The sequence below is a fragment of the Scleropages formosus genome, chromosome 2 (genome assembly GCF_900964775.1).
Source record: "Scleropages formosus chromosome 2, fSclFor1.1, whole genome shotgun sequence".
NCBI classification, from domain to species: Eukaryota; Metazoa; Chordata; class Actinopteri; order Osteoglossiformes; family Osteoglossidae; genus Scleropages; species Scleropages formosus.
The window spans coordinates 16,342,462-16,357,009 of record NC_041807.1 but is presented as its reverse complement, the minus strand read 5'-3'; the positions used below and the strand labels follow the sequence as shown (position 1 = coordinate 16,357,009).

General features: G+C 46.8%; 1 protein-coding gene across 1 annotated transcript; it reads left to right on the top strand.

Moving 5' to 3' along the window:
- Positions 1-7,796: 7,796 nt before the first annotated feature.
- dbx2 (developing brain homeobox 2) lies at positions 7,797-13,896 on the top strand. Its single transcript, XM_029259700.1, has 5 exons — positions 7,797-8,085; positions 9,061-9,159; positions 12,290-12,474; positions 13,392-13,572; positions 13,730-13,896. Exons 1-5 carry the CDS (start codon positions 7,797-7,799, stop codon positions 13,894-13,896), a joined length of 921 nt encoding a protein of 306 aa, XP_029115533.1.
- The last annotated feature ends 652 nt before the right edge of the window (positions 13,897-14,548 follow it).

Genomic DNA, 14,548 nt, shown 5'->3' with positions numbered 1-14,548 from the left:
TTCGATTCCTCCCACGTCTGACATAGTAATTATATTACACAAATTCACATCTCCCATCACCTCACAAACACAGCTAGGACAGAAAATTGGTCCGTAACTGTGTTTGTGAATCCCAAGTCACTTTTACCGCTGTCACAGTCAATGGAAAGTTGAATAGCACAGGCACTTTGATTAATGCACAACTTAGGTTCTGTGAAAGTTCTAGAAAAGGCAATGATAAATAAAAAGTTACATAGTGGCTTGTCATGTTGCAAATATTGATTAGGAATTTTTAAATTTATTTAGTGTTAATTTATTTTAACCAGTATGCAGTATGCAGTATTTATTTTAACCTGCATACAATTCTTGAACCAGTGCAAAAACTGGTCTCGCGATGAAAATCACCTGCAATTCCATTTATAGTCATTGGTAAAGAGCGAGTGGTGTCTCTGAGTGTCAGATAAAAAATCAAGATGATGAATGCTGCACATCAACATTTAATTTGGGAGATAAAATATTTTCAGTTTGAGTAGTGTTAAACTAATTTTAATGTACTTCAGTGTTAACGGAAATGTTTGAGTCTTAAAGAATATTATTTTATTATCGCCATGTCCAAGAATGCTACTGAATCTACCCATCAAATAAATACGCGCACAGACACATACACATTTGCTGAAGCCGCTTGTCCCAAGCAGGGCCGCGGCGAGCTGGAGCCTAGCCCGGCAGCACGGGGCAGAGGGAACACACCGAGGGCGGGATGCCAGTCTGTCGCAGGGCACCCCAAGCAAGATTCGAACCCCAGACCCACCAGAGAGCAGGCATAGTCCAAACCCACTGCACCACCACACCCCCATCAAATAAATAGTGGTACATTTTTAAGGAAAGTGCTTTATTGATTGTATACAAAATGAAGCCAAGTCAAAGTGCCCAGATGCTGACAAATGTCACATTTCAAGCTAATAAAAGACAATAAAGGGAAAGTCCTGGTACCCTCCCTCAAACACTGTTTCCAGGCAGGATTGGACATGGGTTGATGTAAATGGCATAAACTTTTTTGTTCATTATAGCTTTGTCTTCGGTTCTGAATAAACTAATTGTGATACAGTAGTTGGTGACAGACTTCCAGCCCCCAGCGTACAGTATTTTGTATCTTATTATTAACCTTGCACTAGATTAAAAGTCATGCACATTTTAAATTACTGAAAATTAAATCTGTAGATTCTGCTGTTCAGTCCAGGTTGCTCAGCATTGTGTAACACTAGGTTTGTGGACTGATGCGCAAATTGAACCCTATGTACCGAATCTATTAAAGAATCTGTTCATGTGAAAAAGTAAGCAAATACTGCACGGAAGTCATGTATTTGCAAAAGGTACCACATGGTGGCAGTGTCCACCGATCACGAAAGTAAGCTGCGAGGAGAGATTTCGCTGTCGTTACAAGATCCGGCCCATCGAGTTACCTACTTTAAGCCTTCTGCCCTCTTCCCGTGATATGTGACAGTGCTAATTTACCCTGAACAGAAACAGGAACTGCTCTATCAGAGGCTGACCTGTGTTTTTACTGCGCTGGAGTGGTCATCAGCTTCACGTCAGGAACGCTAGGAGCAAGACGAGATTTCAGAGTTTCCTTTAAACCGGAAGCCTTTATCAAATCAATTAATCAATAAGCTTTTCCTGACTTGATCTTACGGTAGCGTTGTAATTAGCATAAAATATCGACCAGCGCTTCATCATCCAAAGCGGGGGTCTCCAATTCTTTGTATTGGGAAAGCAAACCAACGAGCTCTCGGGATAGGCTCGGCAAGTAATTGATGGATGAAAGGTTTCCCGTCCTAAGGGTAATTTCGAAAGCTTCAAAGTGGTCTCCTTGACACGGAGTCAATGGCCACCCTATGCCGAGCTGGCCCAGTTTGTTTTGGCCGGCGTTCATCACTATGACATCCATGTCGAAAGCTTGTCGCCTTGTTGGGCCTTGTTTAAGTACACGTCCTCGATTCACATCTGCCCGTGTTTCGGCCTCATGTGCAGAGTGTCGCCAGCATTGTAGCTCATACATGCACATGGCTAAAGAGGTGATCCAATTGACTCTTGGAGATAAGCCCTCTTTGCTAATTACGGAAGCAAAACCAGACACCAGTACGAGGCCCCCTGACGTATTCATAAGCCCGGCTGGGGATGTGTTCCGTGCGAGGGGCCCTTTGTGGCGTTTTCCCCTCTGTGTCGCCGGGACCCGCGCGCTGCCCACTGTCATGGTAATACGGGCCTTTGCAGGCAGCCCCCCACCCCGTTCCCTGTTCCCCGATGCCCTTTGTCCGCACGTTGAATGTGGATGGAGGCCCCTCTCTGGAACAAAGTGTGAATGGGGCTCCGCCATTCACCGCAATCCCCGAAGCTCATTAGGACTCTATAGAAGCACAATGGCGGCCTACGCTTTTGGGGCTTCTGCTCCGCCGCGGGGTCGGCCGCACAAAACGCCTGCTTGGCAGAGAGCGACTTGATTGTTCTTTAATTCATAGGCTCCGGCCCGGCTATTCACAATATTAAGTGCCAGAACTAGAATACCAAGTGAGTAAGCAGTGGCTTGGTATCTCTTTTTTTTTTTTTTCCCCCTTCGCTATAAAAGCGGGTCCTTTCAGCTGGTGTGCAAAGAGGTGGGTCACTTTGCCCCATTGTAGGCCTATAATGGAGGCCCCCCATTCTCCCCCCATTAAAAAGTACATCAAAGACGTCCATATTCACAACCTGTCCTCGCGGATCGTTTTCCTGCAACTGCTTTATCGCCGCGGAGCACGTTACCGCATTTCTTCTCACATGCACCATGTTTTTAATGACGAGTCGATATCTCGTTCTGTGACAATACCGTCTGGGAGGCTGAATTTATCTGTTGAAAAGGGCTACATGCGTACTTGGAAACATCTTGCTCACGATTGACTCAGTTTTTGCTTTACCGGCAGCTTTGAAACGGTATACTTTGCTTGTGTTCAGCAACCCGTGCATCTCTGGATTATATTATATACTACATTACATATGAATTATATGCTTTGGGTGCAGTTCTGCGATGTTTCCGCTTAACGTGCATCACGCATCGTCCAGGAAACAGGACAGAGCCCACATGGATGTGAAGGTCCGGGGACTTTGTGCGGACCAGCCCTTGTTTGGCATGCTTGTTTGGGGCTGAATGGTGGCTTCTCACTCTTCTCAGCAGGCTGTCCTGGTGAACAGATGCCCCCCCACACGCTGGACAAAGCCGTCCACCATGGCAAGCAGGGGGCCGCTGGCAGGAAGTGGAAAGCGTCCAATGTACGCATGAGGACAGCTACGGGAACGCAGAGCAAAGACTCTTAAGAGGTTCAGAAGCCTCTTTGCTAGTCTAGTGGTCGAGGGGGGGTGCTCAAATTTGACGACAAGCACCCTTAGCCTCTCCTCGGTTTGGACAATGGGCCATCACTCCTGGGCTCATTTCCATGCCCATTCCGTTATCCGTCCTCCCTAACTGGCCCCCCTGGAGCCCCTACCCGTGCCCCCTGGCGGATATGCTTGTTTACTGATGTTACTTTTCAGTGCCCCACGTTATTGATGTGGGGGTCATCAGCCAGTGGGGTACGCATGGATCGGCTGTGGGCTAATTCATGTTACATCTCCCCATGTCAGACACAGATAATTAGCAGAGAGCCCAGTCGAGGACCTCGCCGCAATTACTTTGCCTCTGGTGCAAAGTCTGCTTCCAAAAGAGGTCTTTGCCAAAGACCGCAAACAAACAATCGCGTGATTCCAGGTCCAAAACCGCTCAGAATCACTGCATGATGTTGGAACTGATCTTTTCCCAGTTCGAGATTCTTTCGGAGGTTTTCAGTAAAAAAGGCACGAAAAGGCTTAAAATGTTGGTTTGTGATATTTTTTTGCCAGATATTGTCCATCACAGATGTGCTCCCCTTCTCTACTGCCTTTTTACTCTTCTCCAAACTCTCGCTTCTCCTTGCACCACACGGAGACATTCGAGGTCTCCTTCACCCAGTTCAAATTAAGTGGAATTTAACCAGCACGGTACTGTCTTACAAAAGCTTTGACAGCAGGCCGTATCACAGGCATACGGAAAGAACCATTCAAAGAGGAATACCATTTGGTGAATGATATAATGAAGAATTGTCAACGAAAAACCTGAAGGAAAAATAAGGACTAATAAACAGAATTTAGTAATGACAAATAAATAACGATGCAATAAACGGTTAAAAATGAATAAGAAAAAATTTCAAAGCGAGCACGAGCCAAGAAAAAACAAGGATCCTTTAAAGTTCAAACAATTTGTACAGTTTGCATGTAAGGGGTGTGTAAAGGGTCAAGCAAATTTTCTTTTACCAGCTGTTTGCGATTAAAACGCCCGTTTTTAAATGTTGACAATGCCCTCGTGAGGGACCTGGACGAAGGTTCCTTGAGGGCACGTTTCCTGAAATGGCGCACCCACAGCTGGAGGCCCATGCGGGTCAATCTGAGGCCTGCTGCCCTATAAGTGCGAGCTCATCTCACGTGCACGCGTGACCCCAAGAGCGACGCGGTCCAGGCCTTCGCATCTGCCCCTCCCCTCGAGAGTATGCAGCGTAAGTGCGCGCTCACCGATGCGCGTCACTCGGCGGTGGAAAGGATCTCGTTGCTGATGGTTTCATGCCGCGGCTTGTGAAGGGTTATGGGAGACAGGGGGCTGACGTGTTCGTCACTGCGTCGGGCGCACAAAGCCATCGCTTGCAGAAGGTGACAGCTCCGGACTGAGCGACGTCACGCAGCCGCCGCGGCCCCCCAGGGGTGACAGGCAGCCCTTGCAAAAGCATCACGTGCTGGAAGCAAACAAGTTCTCGCCGTCAGACAGCGTCGATGCTCATCCTCTTCAAGGGCGCCCATTCTGGAACCCAGCATGTGTGAACTTGAGTTGAAGGTCCCGAGGGCTCTCTGTGGAGGGCCACAACGGCGGCTTTTCCAGCACCCTTTGGATAACTAGCAACTTCAGTGCTGTGAGAAATGGCAAAATAATGCAACAGCAAGAGCAATTAATTTATGGTCAAAGTTGTATCCTATCAATGTGAACGAACGAACGAACGAACGAACGAACGAACGAGAACTTCATTCATCCCCAGAGAAACTGCACACACTGAGAACCTCAGTGTTCTCTAGGCAATGACTACATGTACATTTATTATTTAGCGGATGCTTTTCTCCAAAGCGACACACATCTCACAGAGAATACAATGTGTACATTACATTAGCAGAAAGAGGGACTTAGACATGTGATTCTTAAGTGCAGTTAGTTTGTTTCTTTCCACCATATGAACCAATTTTCATCACACGAGTAGCTGCATAAAACTTTCAGAATGTCCACAATTCCTGATCACCTTCCTAGTAATAATATTATTTTTCTGAGATACATGTAAACACACACACACACACACACACATTTGCAGAACCGCTTGTCCCATACGGGGTCACGGGGAACCGGAGCCTACCCGGTAACACAGGGCGTAAGGCCGAAGGGGGAGGGGACACACCCAGGACGGGACGCCAGTCCGTTGCAAGGCACCCCAAGCGGGACTCGAACCCCAGACCCACCGGAAAGCAGGACTGTGGTCCAACCCACTGCGCCACCACACCCCCCCCTACATGTAAACATTTATGTTCCATACTGTAAATGTAACTTGACTAACTCTAAGATTATTTTTTCCACTTATTCCACATCCTACAGTGTGCATTATTCACAATACTGCCTGTATTTCCGGAACATGGAATTTATTCATTTCTCTATTTCACAGTACAAGATTAGTGGTATAAAGCCTTATGTAATTTCTGTGTTCAGAGCTCAGGTTTTTCTTGCCTTCATTCTAAAGACCACCTGTTGTGGCTTGCTTAATGTAACACAATAAACCGAATATCTGACTCCGTAAAATGAATTCTGAGCGTCTTGAAGATATGTGGAGCACCCATTGTAGGTGGTAAAACCTCTCACATATTCAGGTAAAAGGAAAACGACATATATCAACCTTTTCAGGCTCTGCTTTGATCCGTTATTTCAGAGAATTTATTTAATCCTCGACCAAATTAAGAAGCATAATAAGACTGGAAGGAATTAACCTGAAACTGGGTTTATTGCATACAGCAAATGAAGACCCAGAGATTTTTGAATCATACGAGGAAATCACCTTCATCTTATTGGGTTTATCATTTCTTATCTCCAAAACAATTAAAAACATCTGACTTTTAGTACAATACACACACATTTCGATGCAAAGAGTTACTTAAAGATGTTCACATTCCCCTATTCAGTCGTTTATCCAGAATGCACACACAAAGATGATGCTTAGAATTATCAGTATTGAAAAAATAAAGCTGGTTTAACCAGTCTCGGCCCCCAGAATTGTAAAGGCACTTTGTCCAGTCACAACTTCTTTCTTGTTTTTCTGAGTTGTTAAAAATAAAACCAAAGCGTGGCAGTACACTTCACTCCCAGCGAAACATGTAATCTGAACCTGTTTAAAAACGGATCATTATTTTGACAGAGCAGCCCCAAAGCACTTATAAAAAGAACAAATGCATTAGGTTTAAAAACAGCTCTTTTCGCATACGGATGTCAGAACGTAGGTTTGAGATTTGAAAAGATGAAATAGAGGACTTGAAGCAAAACATTTAAGAGTAAAATTTTATTTTAATGAATCTCTTCACTTTAATCTCCCGTTAATTGTTATTGAACAAATGTGAATACTGGTAAGTTCCCATTAATGCCGACATGCCGTAGTTTGAATTAACAGGAAAATATTATTAGTTGCACAAATATTTTGGGGATTTTTAAGGATACTCTGCTAAAAGATGTCACTTTCCAAAATTTGTAAAAACTGAAGCCTGTAGCATATTGGCTGTTGCAACGATTTTTGCTCTGAGGAAATTTTCTTTGCCTCTAACAAATAGTTGTTCAGAGATGTGGCCATTTCCTTCCCTTTGCTGAAAAAAACACATACATGGAAAATCTCACCAGTATTAGTAATTCTTTCTATGCCCAGAGCTGGACTTGGCATAATAATTTTATGCATGTGAAGACTCTACTTTTGTAATATCACATAAGAGGAGACAATAGATGAGAAAATAAATCTATTTCCACTCGTAATCAGTGACTTGAACAACTGGTTGAGTGCTTGAGGCAGGTCCCCTAATCTAGCTAATAGAATTAGATAAAAACATGTTGTAAGGGGCAGATAGAAGACATTTTAACTTTTCATAATGAATTTCGATGGCTTAGGAGTTAAAAGGGACCGCACTACTCCAAAACGCTCATGTAAGAATTAACGCTAAGCCCTATGTTGGTAGGTTGAAAGTAAGCAGAAAGTCGCTTACAATAGTCCGCTAAGCAAAGCTATCAAAACTTCAGCCCGATTCAAAAGAGACCCTTAAGATATGTTCAGAAAAGCGAGAACTATTTACTGCCGAAGCAGTCTGTTTGGTCCACAAGTTAAACTTTGGCCTGCAGTCTATTGTCTCCGGTGTCTATCATTTTATAGGCAGGCTGACATAATGAATGAGTCGGACACACCTTCCGCCCATCAGAATAGCCCACTTCGTATCTGAATTGAAAATCACATTAGTGCCTCTGAGCCAATCAGAGAGCACCTAGAGCACTGAGAAAACCTAAAGAGGAGAGGTGGGGGGGCCTTGTCTTGGATTTTATTAAGTTTTTCTAACCAAGAGGGAATCGCAAGCTCCCCAAAGGCACGGATGAGACTCGAGGCGGTCTCAGGTTCCCAGGAGAAGTTGGAGCGCAGCAACCCCTCTGTAGCCCGGACAGCATGATCCCGTTTCTGAGTCGGAAGAGGGAGACGGCTAGGCCCGCGTACTCGGGGTTCGGCAGTTCGGGGAAGAGTTTCCTTATCGAGAACCTGCTGCGCACCCCGGCGTGTCCCTCGGCCCACCGGCTGTCCGCGAGCGCCGCTCCGGGAGCGTTCGCGGCCCCGCGGGTCACGGGGCCCGCCATCCTCGGGCCGCTCGTGGCAGTGCAGCGCTGTGGGTTCGACGTCCCCACGGACAAGGACCGCGTCCCCGCGAAGGACGGAGCGGCGGCTAAGCGGCCCCAGCCAGGTAGGACACCTGTCTGCGTTGACACCGCACCGCAGGAGGCCGGAGCATCCCGCATGACCTCTGCCGTTTCGTGAATTATTGACAGCCAAAGTATCTGGCACGACATTCTCACCGTTGGTGTTTTCTGCATCCCGAAGCTGCGTTACGTTTTTCTGATGCACGGCCAAGGTAGCATCAGATTGCCGCCTTCTCATTTTCTCATGTAAATCAGTCTGGGAAACAAGAGAGAGGCACACACGCGTCCTTCTGAGAAATTTAAAGTGTGACGTGGAGCACGCTTTCGCTTTACAGGCATGGCTATATGATACCTGACTTTTAAGAGAAAATGTTCCAAGAGAAGTTAGTTTGGCTCATGAATTTGCGGTGTTGTTCACCGAGTGAAGCGCCGCAGAAATCACGGGATTCAAATCCCATCGTTATCGCTGTTCAAGAGCCCGGAATATTCCGGTCCAAAAGCCATGGAATCTGTGACTGTCTCCAGTATTCCTACTGAGATGTGAAAATGCGGACAGAACATAAAAATATATGTCGGTATCTGGACTAAAGAACGTTCGTATCTGTAACAAACAACCTTCCTTTTATTGGCGTTCGTTGAAGTCTCCTTGATGCCACAACCACCTGTTGAGTAGCTAATAGATTTTGTCCTAAATTAAATCAGTATTTATCACTATGATTACATATTTCTTTTTTAATAACAACAAATAATAGATTTTACATTTTAACGATCAATTATTCATAATCAATTATTATTTATTGTTATTTCAACTATTTATGATTTTTAAACTTTTTTTTTCTGAATGTTAGTTGGGAATACATAGGAAAAAGCTGGAGACGTAAGATGTTTCTTGTATTAATCGGCAACACCGGCAGTTCCCTGTAACGCGTGTTCCTCAGCGGTCCTCGCGCGGGCAGGGCTTGAGTAAGATCTCAGCGCACCGCTCCGCCTGCTCTTCGCTGACAGCTTGCCCCCTCCAGCAGCCCTGTGGTCCGAGCTCTTCCGGAGGGATGCCCAGATCCGCCTGGCCTGCTGCGGTGGGTCCGGCCCCCCCTCGGCTTCCCCCGCGTCTTTTTCAAGTAAGTTTTTATGCCTCATCAGCGATGCTTCAGTTCCTCCCTTGAAAGGCAGAGCGACGGGATTTCATGCGCACCGAGGAGCTAATTACAGATGCAATGCCAAGTAGCTAATTCTCTATAAAACCACAGCGCTGTTATTCAGCACTTTCACCGCAATCGATCACATGGTGGTGTTAGTGGCGATGGATGTTGGCGGCGACACACACACACACACACACACACGCACACACACACACAGGGGTTGCCTTTAATAACATAAAGACCTTGTCCCCACCCCCCTTCCCCCACCTACCCCCCCCCACTCCACCTCTCCACCTCCTTCTTTCTGCCAGAATAGTTTACAATTAACATCATCACCATTGGAATGCTCATGGCCATTGGGCACCATTCTCCCGTCAGTCGAGTCCTCGCTGCGGTCCTCAGAATGGACCCTGGGAAGGCCTTCACAGGGGCATCTGCCAAATGCGGAGCTTATGGAGCAACATTAATTTGGAAACAAAGACTACAGTGAACTGCTTAATTTGCATGTACGCCGAAAGGGCTGATGACCCTCTTAATGAGATTAGCGGCACAGCGATTCCGGCTTTTGGCGGAAAGAAGCCGTTGAGCTCGTGCCATTTATCAGCTCGCTCTCAGTGCCGCATTGGCGTTGAAAGCTGTGAACCTCATTGCTGCCTGATTGTTTGAACGTTTATGAGCTATATATGTTGGATGAGATTTTATGAAGAGACCTGTGCCCTTTCTAGTGTTGTCTAGGCTGGTGATGCTTGACAAGGGACCCCTGCTGGGGGGGGTGTAGAAGCCAGTTGATCCCCAAGTCCCCGGACACTGATTAGCAGTCCGGCACTTTCCCACAGCGCCGAGCAGCAGCACAATGCGGTGGGGTGGGGTGGGGGGGCGTTGCCCCGTGACCAATCGCCGCATTCACTTTACTCAACCACACGCGACCCCCTCGCGATTTTTCATCGGTGACGCCAACGCTGAGGACATTCTGCGGCGGAGGGGCGGCCCTATGCGGACGCGCAGGGGTGGGTGGGGGTCCCATTGTGTGGTCAGAAAAACACAGCACGTCTCCAGGCCTCTGCTCTCATCGCCAGAGCATTTAAGATCCCCTCGATGGCATCGGAGAGCAATCAATGAGAGCGACTTTTATTGACTTGCCTCGGCTCGACTTCCCGCGCTGCTCGGCCTTCCTGCGTGCTGGAGAGATCCGGGCGATGCGCTTTCGGAGGGACGGCGCTACATAATGGCCTCATTCGCTGGGGGGTGGGGAGTGATGGGAGCGCTGGGGGTGGTGGGGGTGGCGGAGGTGGTGGAGGTGGGGGGGGGGGCGCTGACCTATTAATCACGCGTTTAAGTGGAGCCATTGAATGGAAACGAAGGGCCGGGGAGCGTGACTAACCTGCTTGCGTGCTTCTTCGCGGTGGTCCCTGTGCCTTCCTGCTGCAGATTTGTCGGACAGATTAATAAGCCATTCAGCGGCCGGCACGGCTAATTGTCCCACTTGACTTTTGTTGTTTGTGCACCTGTGAGTGGGGCACCGTGGGATTTCCTTCAGCACACTACAGAGAAGGCTGCTCTTCAGCTCCTCTGAAAGATTTCAATTGTACGGGGAGCAGTCTCAGGGAGGAGAAGCCTGCTTCGTGGTTGGGCTGCACCGATCTTTGCATCTCAAAGAGTACGCGCTATAAATTATATACGCAGTCCAATTATATACCCGGTGACACGCCAAATCGAGTTGCGAGCGTTCAGCTTTACGAGGCTTGTGATGGCATTTAACATCCCCGCTCTGGTTTACGGGGCTTTTCTCCACCTTCACGAGCAACGGGTTCGGATTTTGTGTGCCTCCTGAAAGCTGAGCAGCGCGACTCTTTATTACATTGATTAATTTATTTATGCTGCTTTTCTCCAAAGCAACTCACAGTGATTATTATGTAGTATTTAGCTGACACCTGTATCCAAGGTGGCTTACAGCGCTAGATACTCTGCAGTAAACTCCCTATAATGATTCACACGTTTATAGAGCAGAGCAATGTAACACACGTACATACATATTCGGGCAGTTGTGGGTCATTAATTCACATGAAACGAGTGTCTTCATTGGGAAAACATCCAGAGTCCTCAGAGACTGAGCAGGGACCAAACCCATGTCCAGTTGCACAACCCAGACACCATGAGACAGCAGGGCTACCCGCTGCACCATCATGCCGTCCAGACCGGAGACCAGTCACGATGTGCTCTTCTTAACAGCTAGTTTGGATTGTGCTGCACTGAGTTCTCACCCACCGCTAGCCTTTGTACTACCTGCTATTACATCAGTGATCATGGCTCAGTTTGGACTTGGGGGTGCGGTGGTGCAGCGGGTTTGACCGGGGCCTGCTTTCTGGCAGGTCGGGGGGTCGAGTCCCGCTTGGGGTGCCTTGCGACGGACTGGAGTCCCGTCCAAGTGTGTGTCCCCTTCTCCTCCAGCCTTGCACCCTGTGTTGCTGGGTTAGGCTCTGGCTCGCTGCGACCCCCCCTTGGGACAAGCGGTTTTAGTCAGTGTGTGTGTGTGTGTGTGTCTTTTCACTGATTTCTTTTGTCTTTGTTTGTTTTTGTCTGTTTGAGTTACTTACATCGAGTACCATACATTATATATGTTTTGTTTGTGAGTGTTAAGTGTATGGTACGTAACTCTGAAAGAGCTGAACAAGCACAGGCAGGTACATATACAGTATTATAGAGTAAGTAATAAAGGGAAACTGTCTTGTGATGTAGTGTTATGATAAATATTACTAAATATCGAACAAATAGGTAGAATTTAATGGGATTTGATTTGACTATAAATGAGTGTCAGTTTTGGGGCTCAGTAACGCTAAAAAAATACCTTTAAAAGCATTGGTAACTACGACTTTGATTTATTACAATTCGCAAATGAATTACGTGAATAGGAGACTATATACTAGTACTGTGATCATCAAAATATTTTTCACAATCCAGTTAATACAGGATTGGAAAAAAAATTAACAGCTGTGAAACATTGGGTTTCTACTTAAATCTATGCAAGAAAAATGGGTTTTTGGGGTAACGCTGTGGAGCTGATCTAAATAAAGTTGTTTGTGGATGTTAACTATGAGCCTCAAACCTGCAGAGGGAAAAGGCCTGGCGCTGTGGTCCCCGGAAGCGAGCCCCAAGTCCCGCAGGGGGATCCTGCGGCGCGCCGTCTTCTCGGATGACCAGCGGAGGGCATTGGAGAGGACCTTTGAGAGGCAGAAGTACATCAGCAAAGCAGACAGAAACAAGCTGTCAGCAGATCTCGGGTTGAAAGAGTCCCAGGTACGATCGGATCATCGTCAAGCCCCCCTCGCCGTCACCGTAGCCCTCTGACACGGCGGCGCTTTACGTCGCCCGCAACGTGTCGCTCCCAATATCGAAGATGAGCAGCTGCACGTCGGCACCGTAACACGCCAGGCTTGTCGGCCCATATCTGCAGCTGCCAATCGAAGCGAGAGCAGCACGCAGCTCATACGCACGGCATACCTCACCAGCGCCCAGCAGCCCGTGGCGCACCCCGGAGCCCTCTTCTGCTCTCGCACCCTGACCTCTTTCTCAGGCCTGCTGGAAGGGGCTTCACCCACCACTCAGAATTAGGGGCGTGCGACCTGAATGACGATTATGCGTTGATGATCTCGGCTTTTTTGGGGTGGTGATCCGTATAATCGGCGATGTGAAAATGAATTATAACCCAAGCCATGAAGGGAAATCTAGTAGGAATATGGACATTTACCAAGCACTCCTGCCTTTGTTTACTTTCGCACTGTAGCATGTTCTTGTTTTCTCTCGCTGCAGATCTGGAAATTTCCTCATCCTATAAGTCATTTAAGCAGGCCTGACCTATAGAAGGCAAAAGATCAAAAGCTGAATTTTCCCAATAATTCCCCCGCAGTTTATACACCAGATAACTGGAGCTATTTAGGGTAAGAATCTTGCTCGAGGGCACTGGAGCAGGAGTGGGGATTCAAACCTGTGACCTTCAGATCTGAATGAGGCAGATCGAACCGCTGCACGACCTCCTTAAGTTATGTTCTGAGTCGGTTATGCGCGTTGAAACGAACCCTATGCATGCACACTTTTGAGGTCTTTTCACTTTTTGTGTCTTCTGTGAAATTGTCACTTTTCATAGTGAGATATAAGGCAAAGCAGCCCCCCTCCCCTTTTAGAAAGCTCACTTCTGCTCTCTTCTTCACCGGAAGGTGAAGATCTGGTTCCAGAACCGGAGGATGAAGTGGAGAAACTCGAAAGAGAAGGAAGTGCTCTGCCTAAGATCTCTGACGGAGGAGATGTCACTGAGGAGTGATCCAGGCACCGAGGAGGAGCAGGAGGACCGGGAGGCGCAGGGAGGCGGTGTCGAGCCACAGCTGTCCGTCACAGGAGGTCTGACACTGGGACAGAGTGCGAGATCGAAGGGACTTGTACCTCTAAGGGTACCGTGTCCTCAAAGAGAGGTCTTGACCTACAGCTGGAGTTAGCAGCTTTGACCAAGAAAGGCAGGAAGCTCCGCCCTCATGCCTGGCACCGCCCATCTTCGCAGGGGGCACACTCGCTGACTACATGACGAACTATGAACTGTGCGTTCATCGAGAGGAGACCACACGAGAGCTCTGGACACAGCTCAACAGTTTCTCAGACTGTCCCCACCCGAAACATCATCTGGCGAATGTCGACCAAGGTTTCGCAATTAAGACTGAGAACAGGTAACGTCTTAAAAAAAGTCATATCATAGAGTACTCTCAGTATTTTCATATGTGGATAAATGTAAAAAAATATTGCTTTTATTAGAGAGTATAGGTAGTTTGTTAAACATTTTTTATTTTTTAACATTTCCAAATTGTTTGTTCAGTTTCATAATACTACTGTTCCTATTATATGGACCTCAGAGTCATTTGCTACCAGAAATACTACGATTAAATTTTTCAGTGCTGTTTCTAAAAGACTTTGTTACTTTTTTGAAATAATCTGCAAAATATTCTGAAAAAAGCATGGATGGACTGTCCTGTAACAACAGCAGAAAAATGCTTGAATTGCTGATGTTATTAACATGGTAAAAGACAATCAAAGTGTCATAATGATTACCTGAATGGACAGCTTGAAATGCATTAATTAGAATCAATACTGTAAAACCCGTCCTGACAGCAACTGCCTTTAACTGCTGTCACAATAAACATTCAACAGTTTTTAATACAAGCTCAAGTGTACAGTCACATCACTCAGAATTATGTTTTTTTAACAGCAGTAGTGTTAAGATTGCATGGGCAAAGCAATAAACTGTAATGTATTTGCTTTTGAGTCCCAGTGGTTCAGAGTCAAACGAATGAAAATAATGAAAGTAATGGCTGTTTTCCATAATCGG

Excerpts from the sequence above, each read along its gene's own strand:
- dbx2 (XM_029259700.1), top strand. The coding sequence starts at position 7,797 with ATGATCCCGTTTCTGAGTCGGAAGAGGGAGACGGCTAGGCCCGCGTAC. Across the intron at positions 9,160-12,289 it reads TTCCCCCGCGTCTTTTTCAA|AGGGAAAAGGCCTGGCGCTG; the intron begins GTAAGTTTTTAT and ends TCAAACCTGCAG. Across the intron at positions 12,475-13,391 it reads TCGGGTTGAAAGAGTCCCAG|GTGAAGATCTGGTTCCAGAA; the intron begins GTACGATCGGAT and ends CTTCACCGGAAG.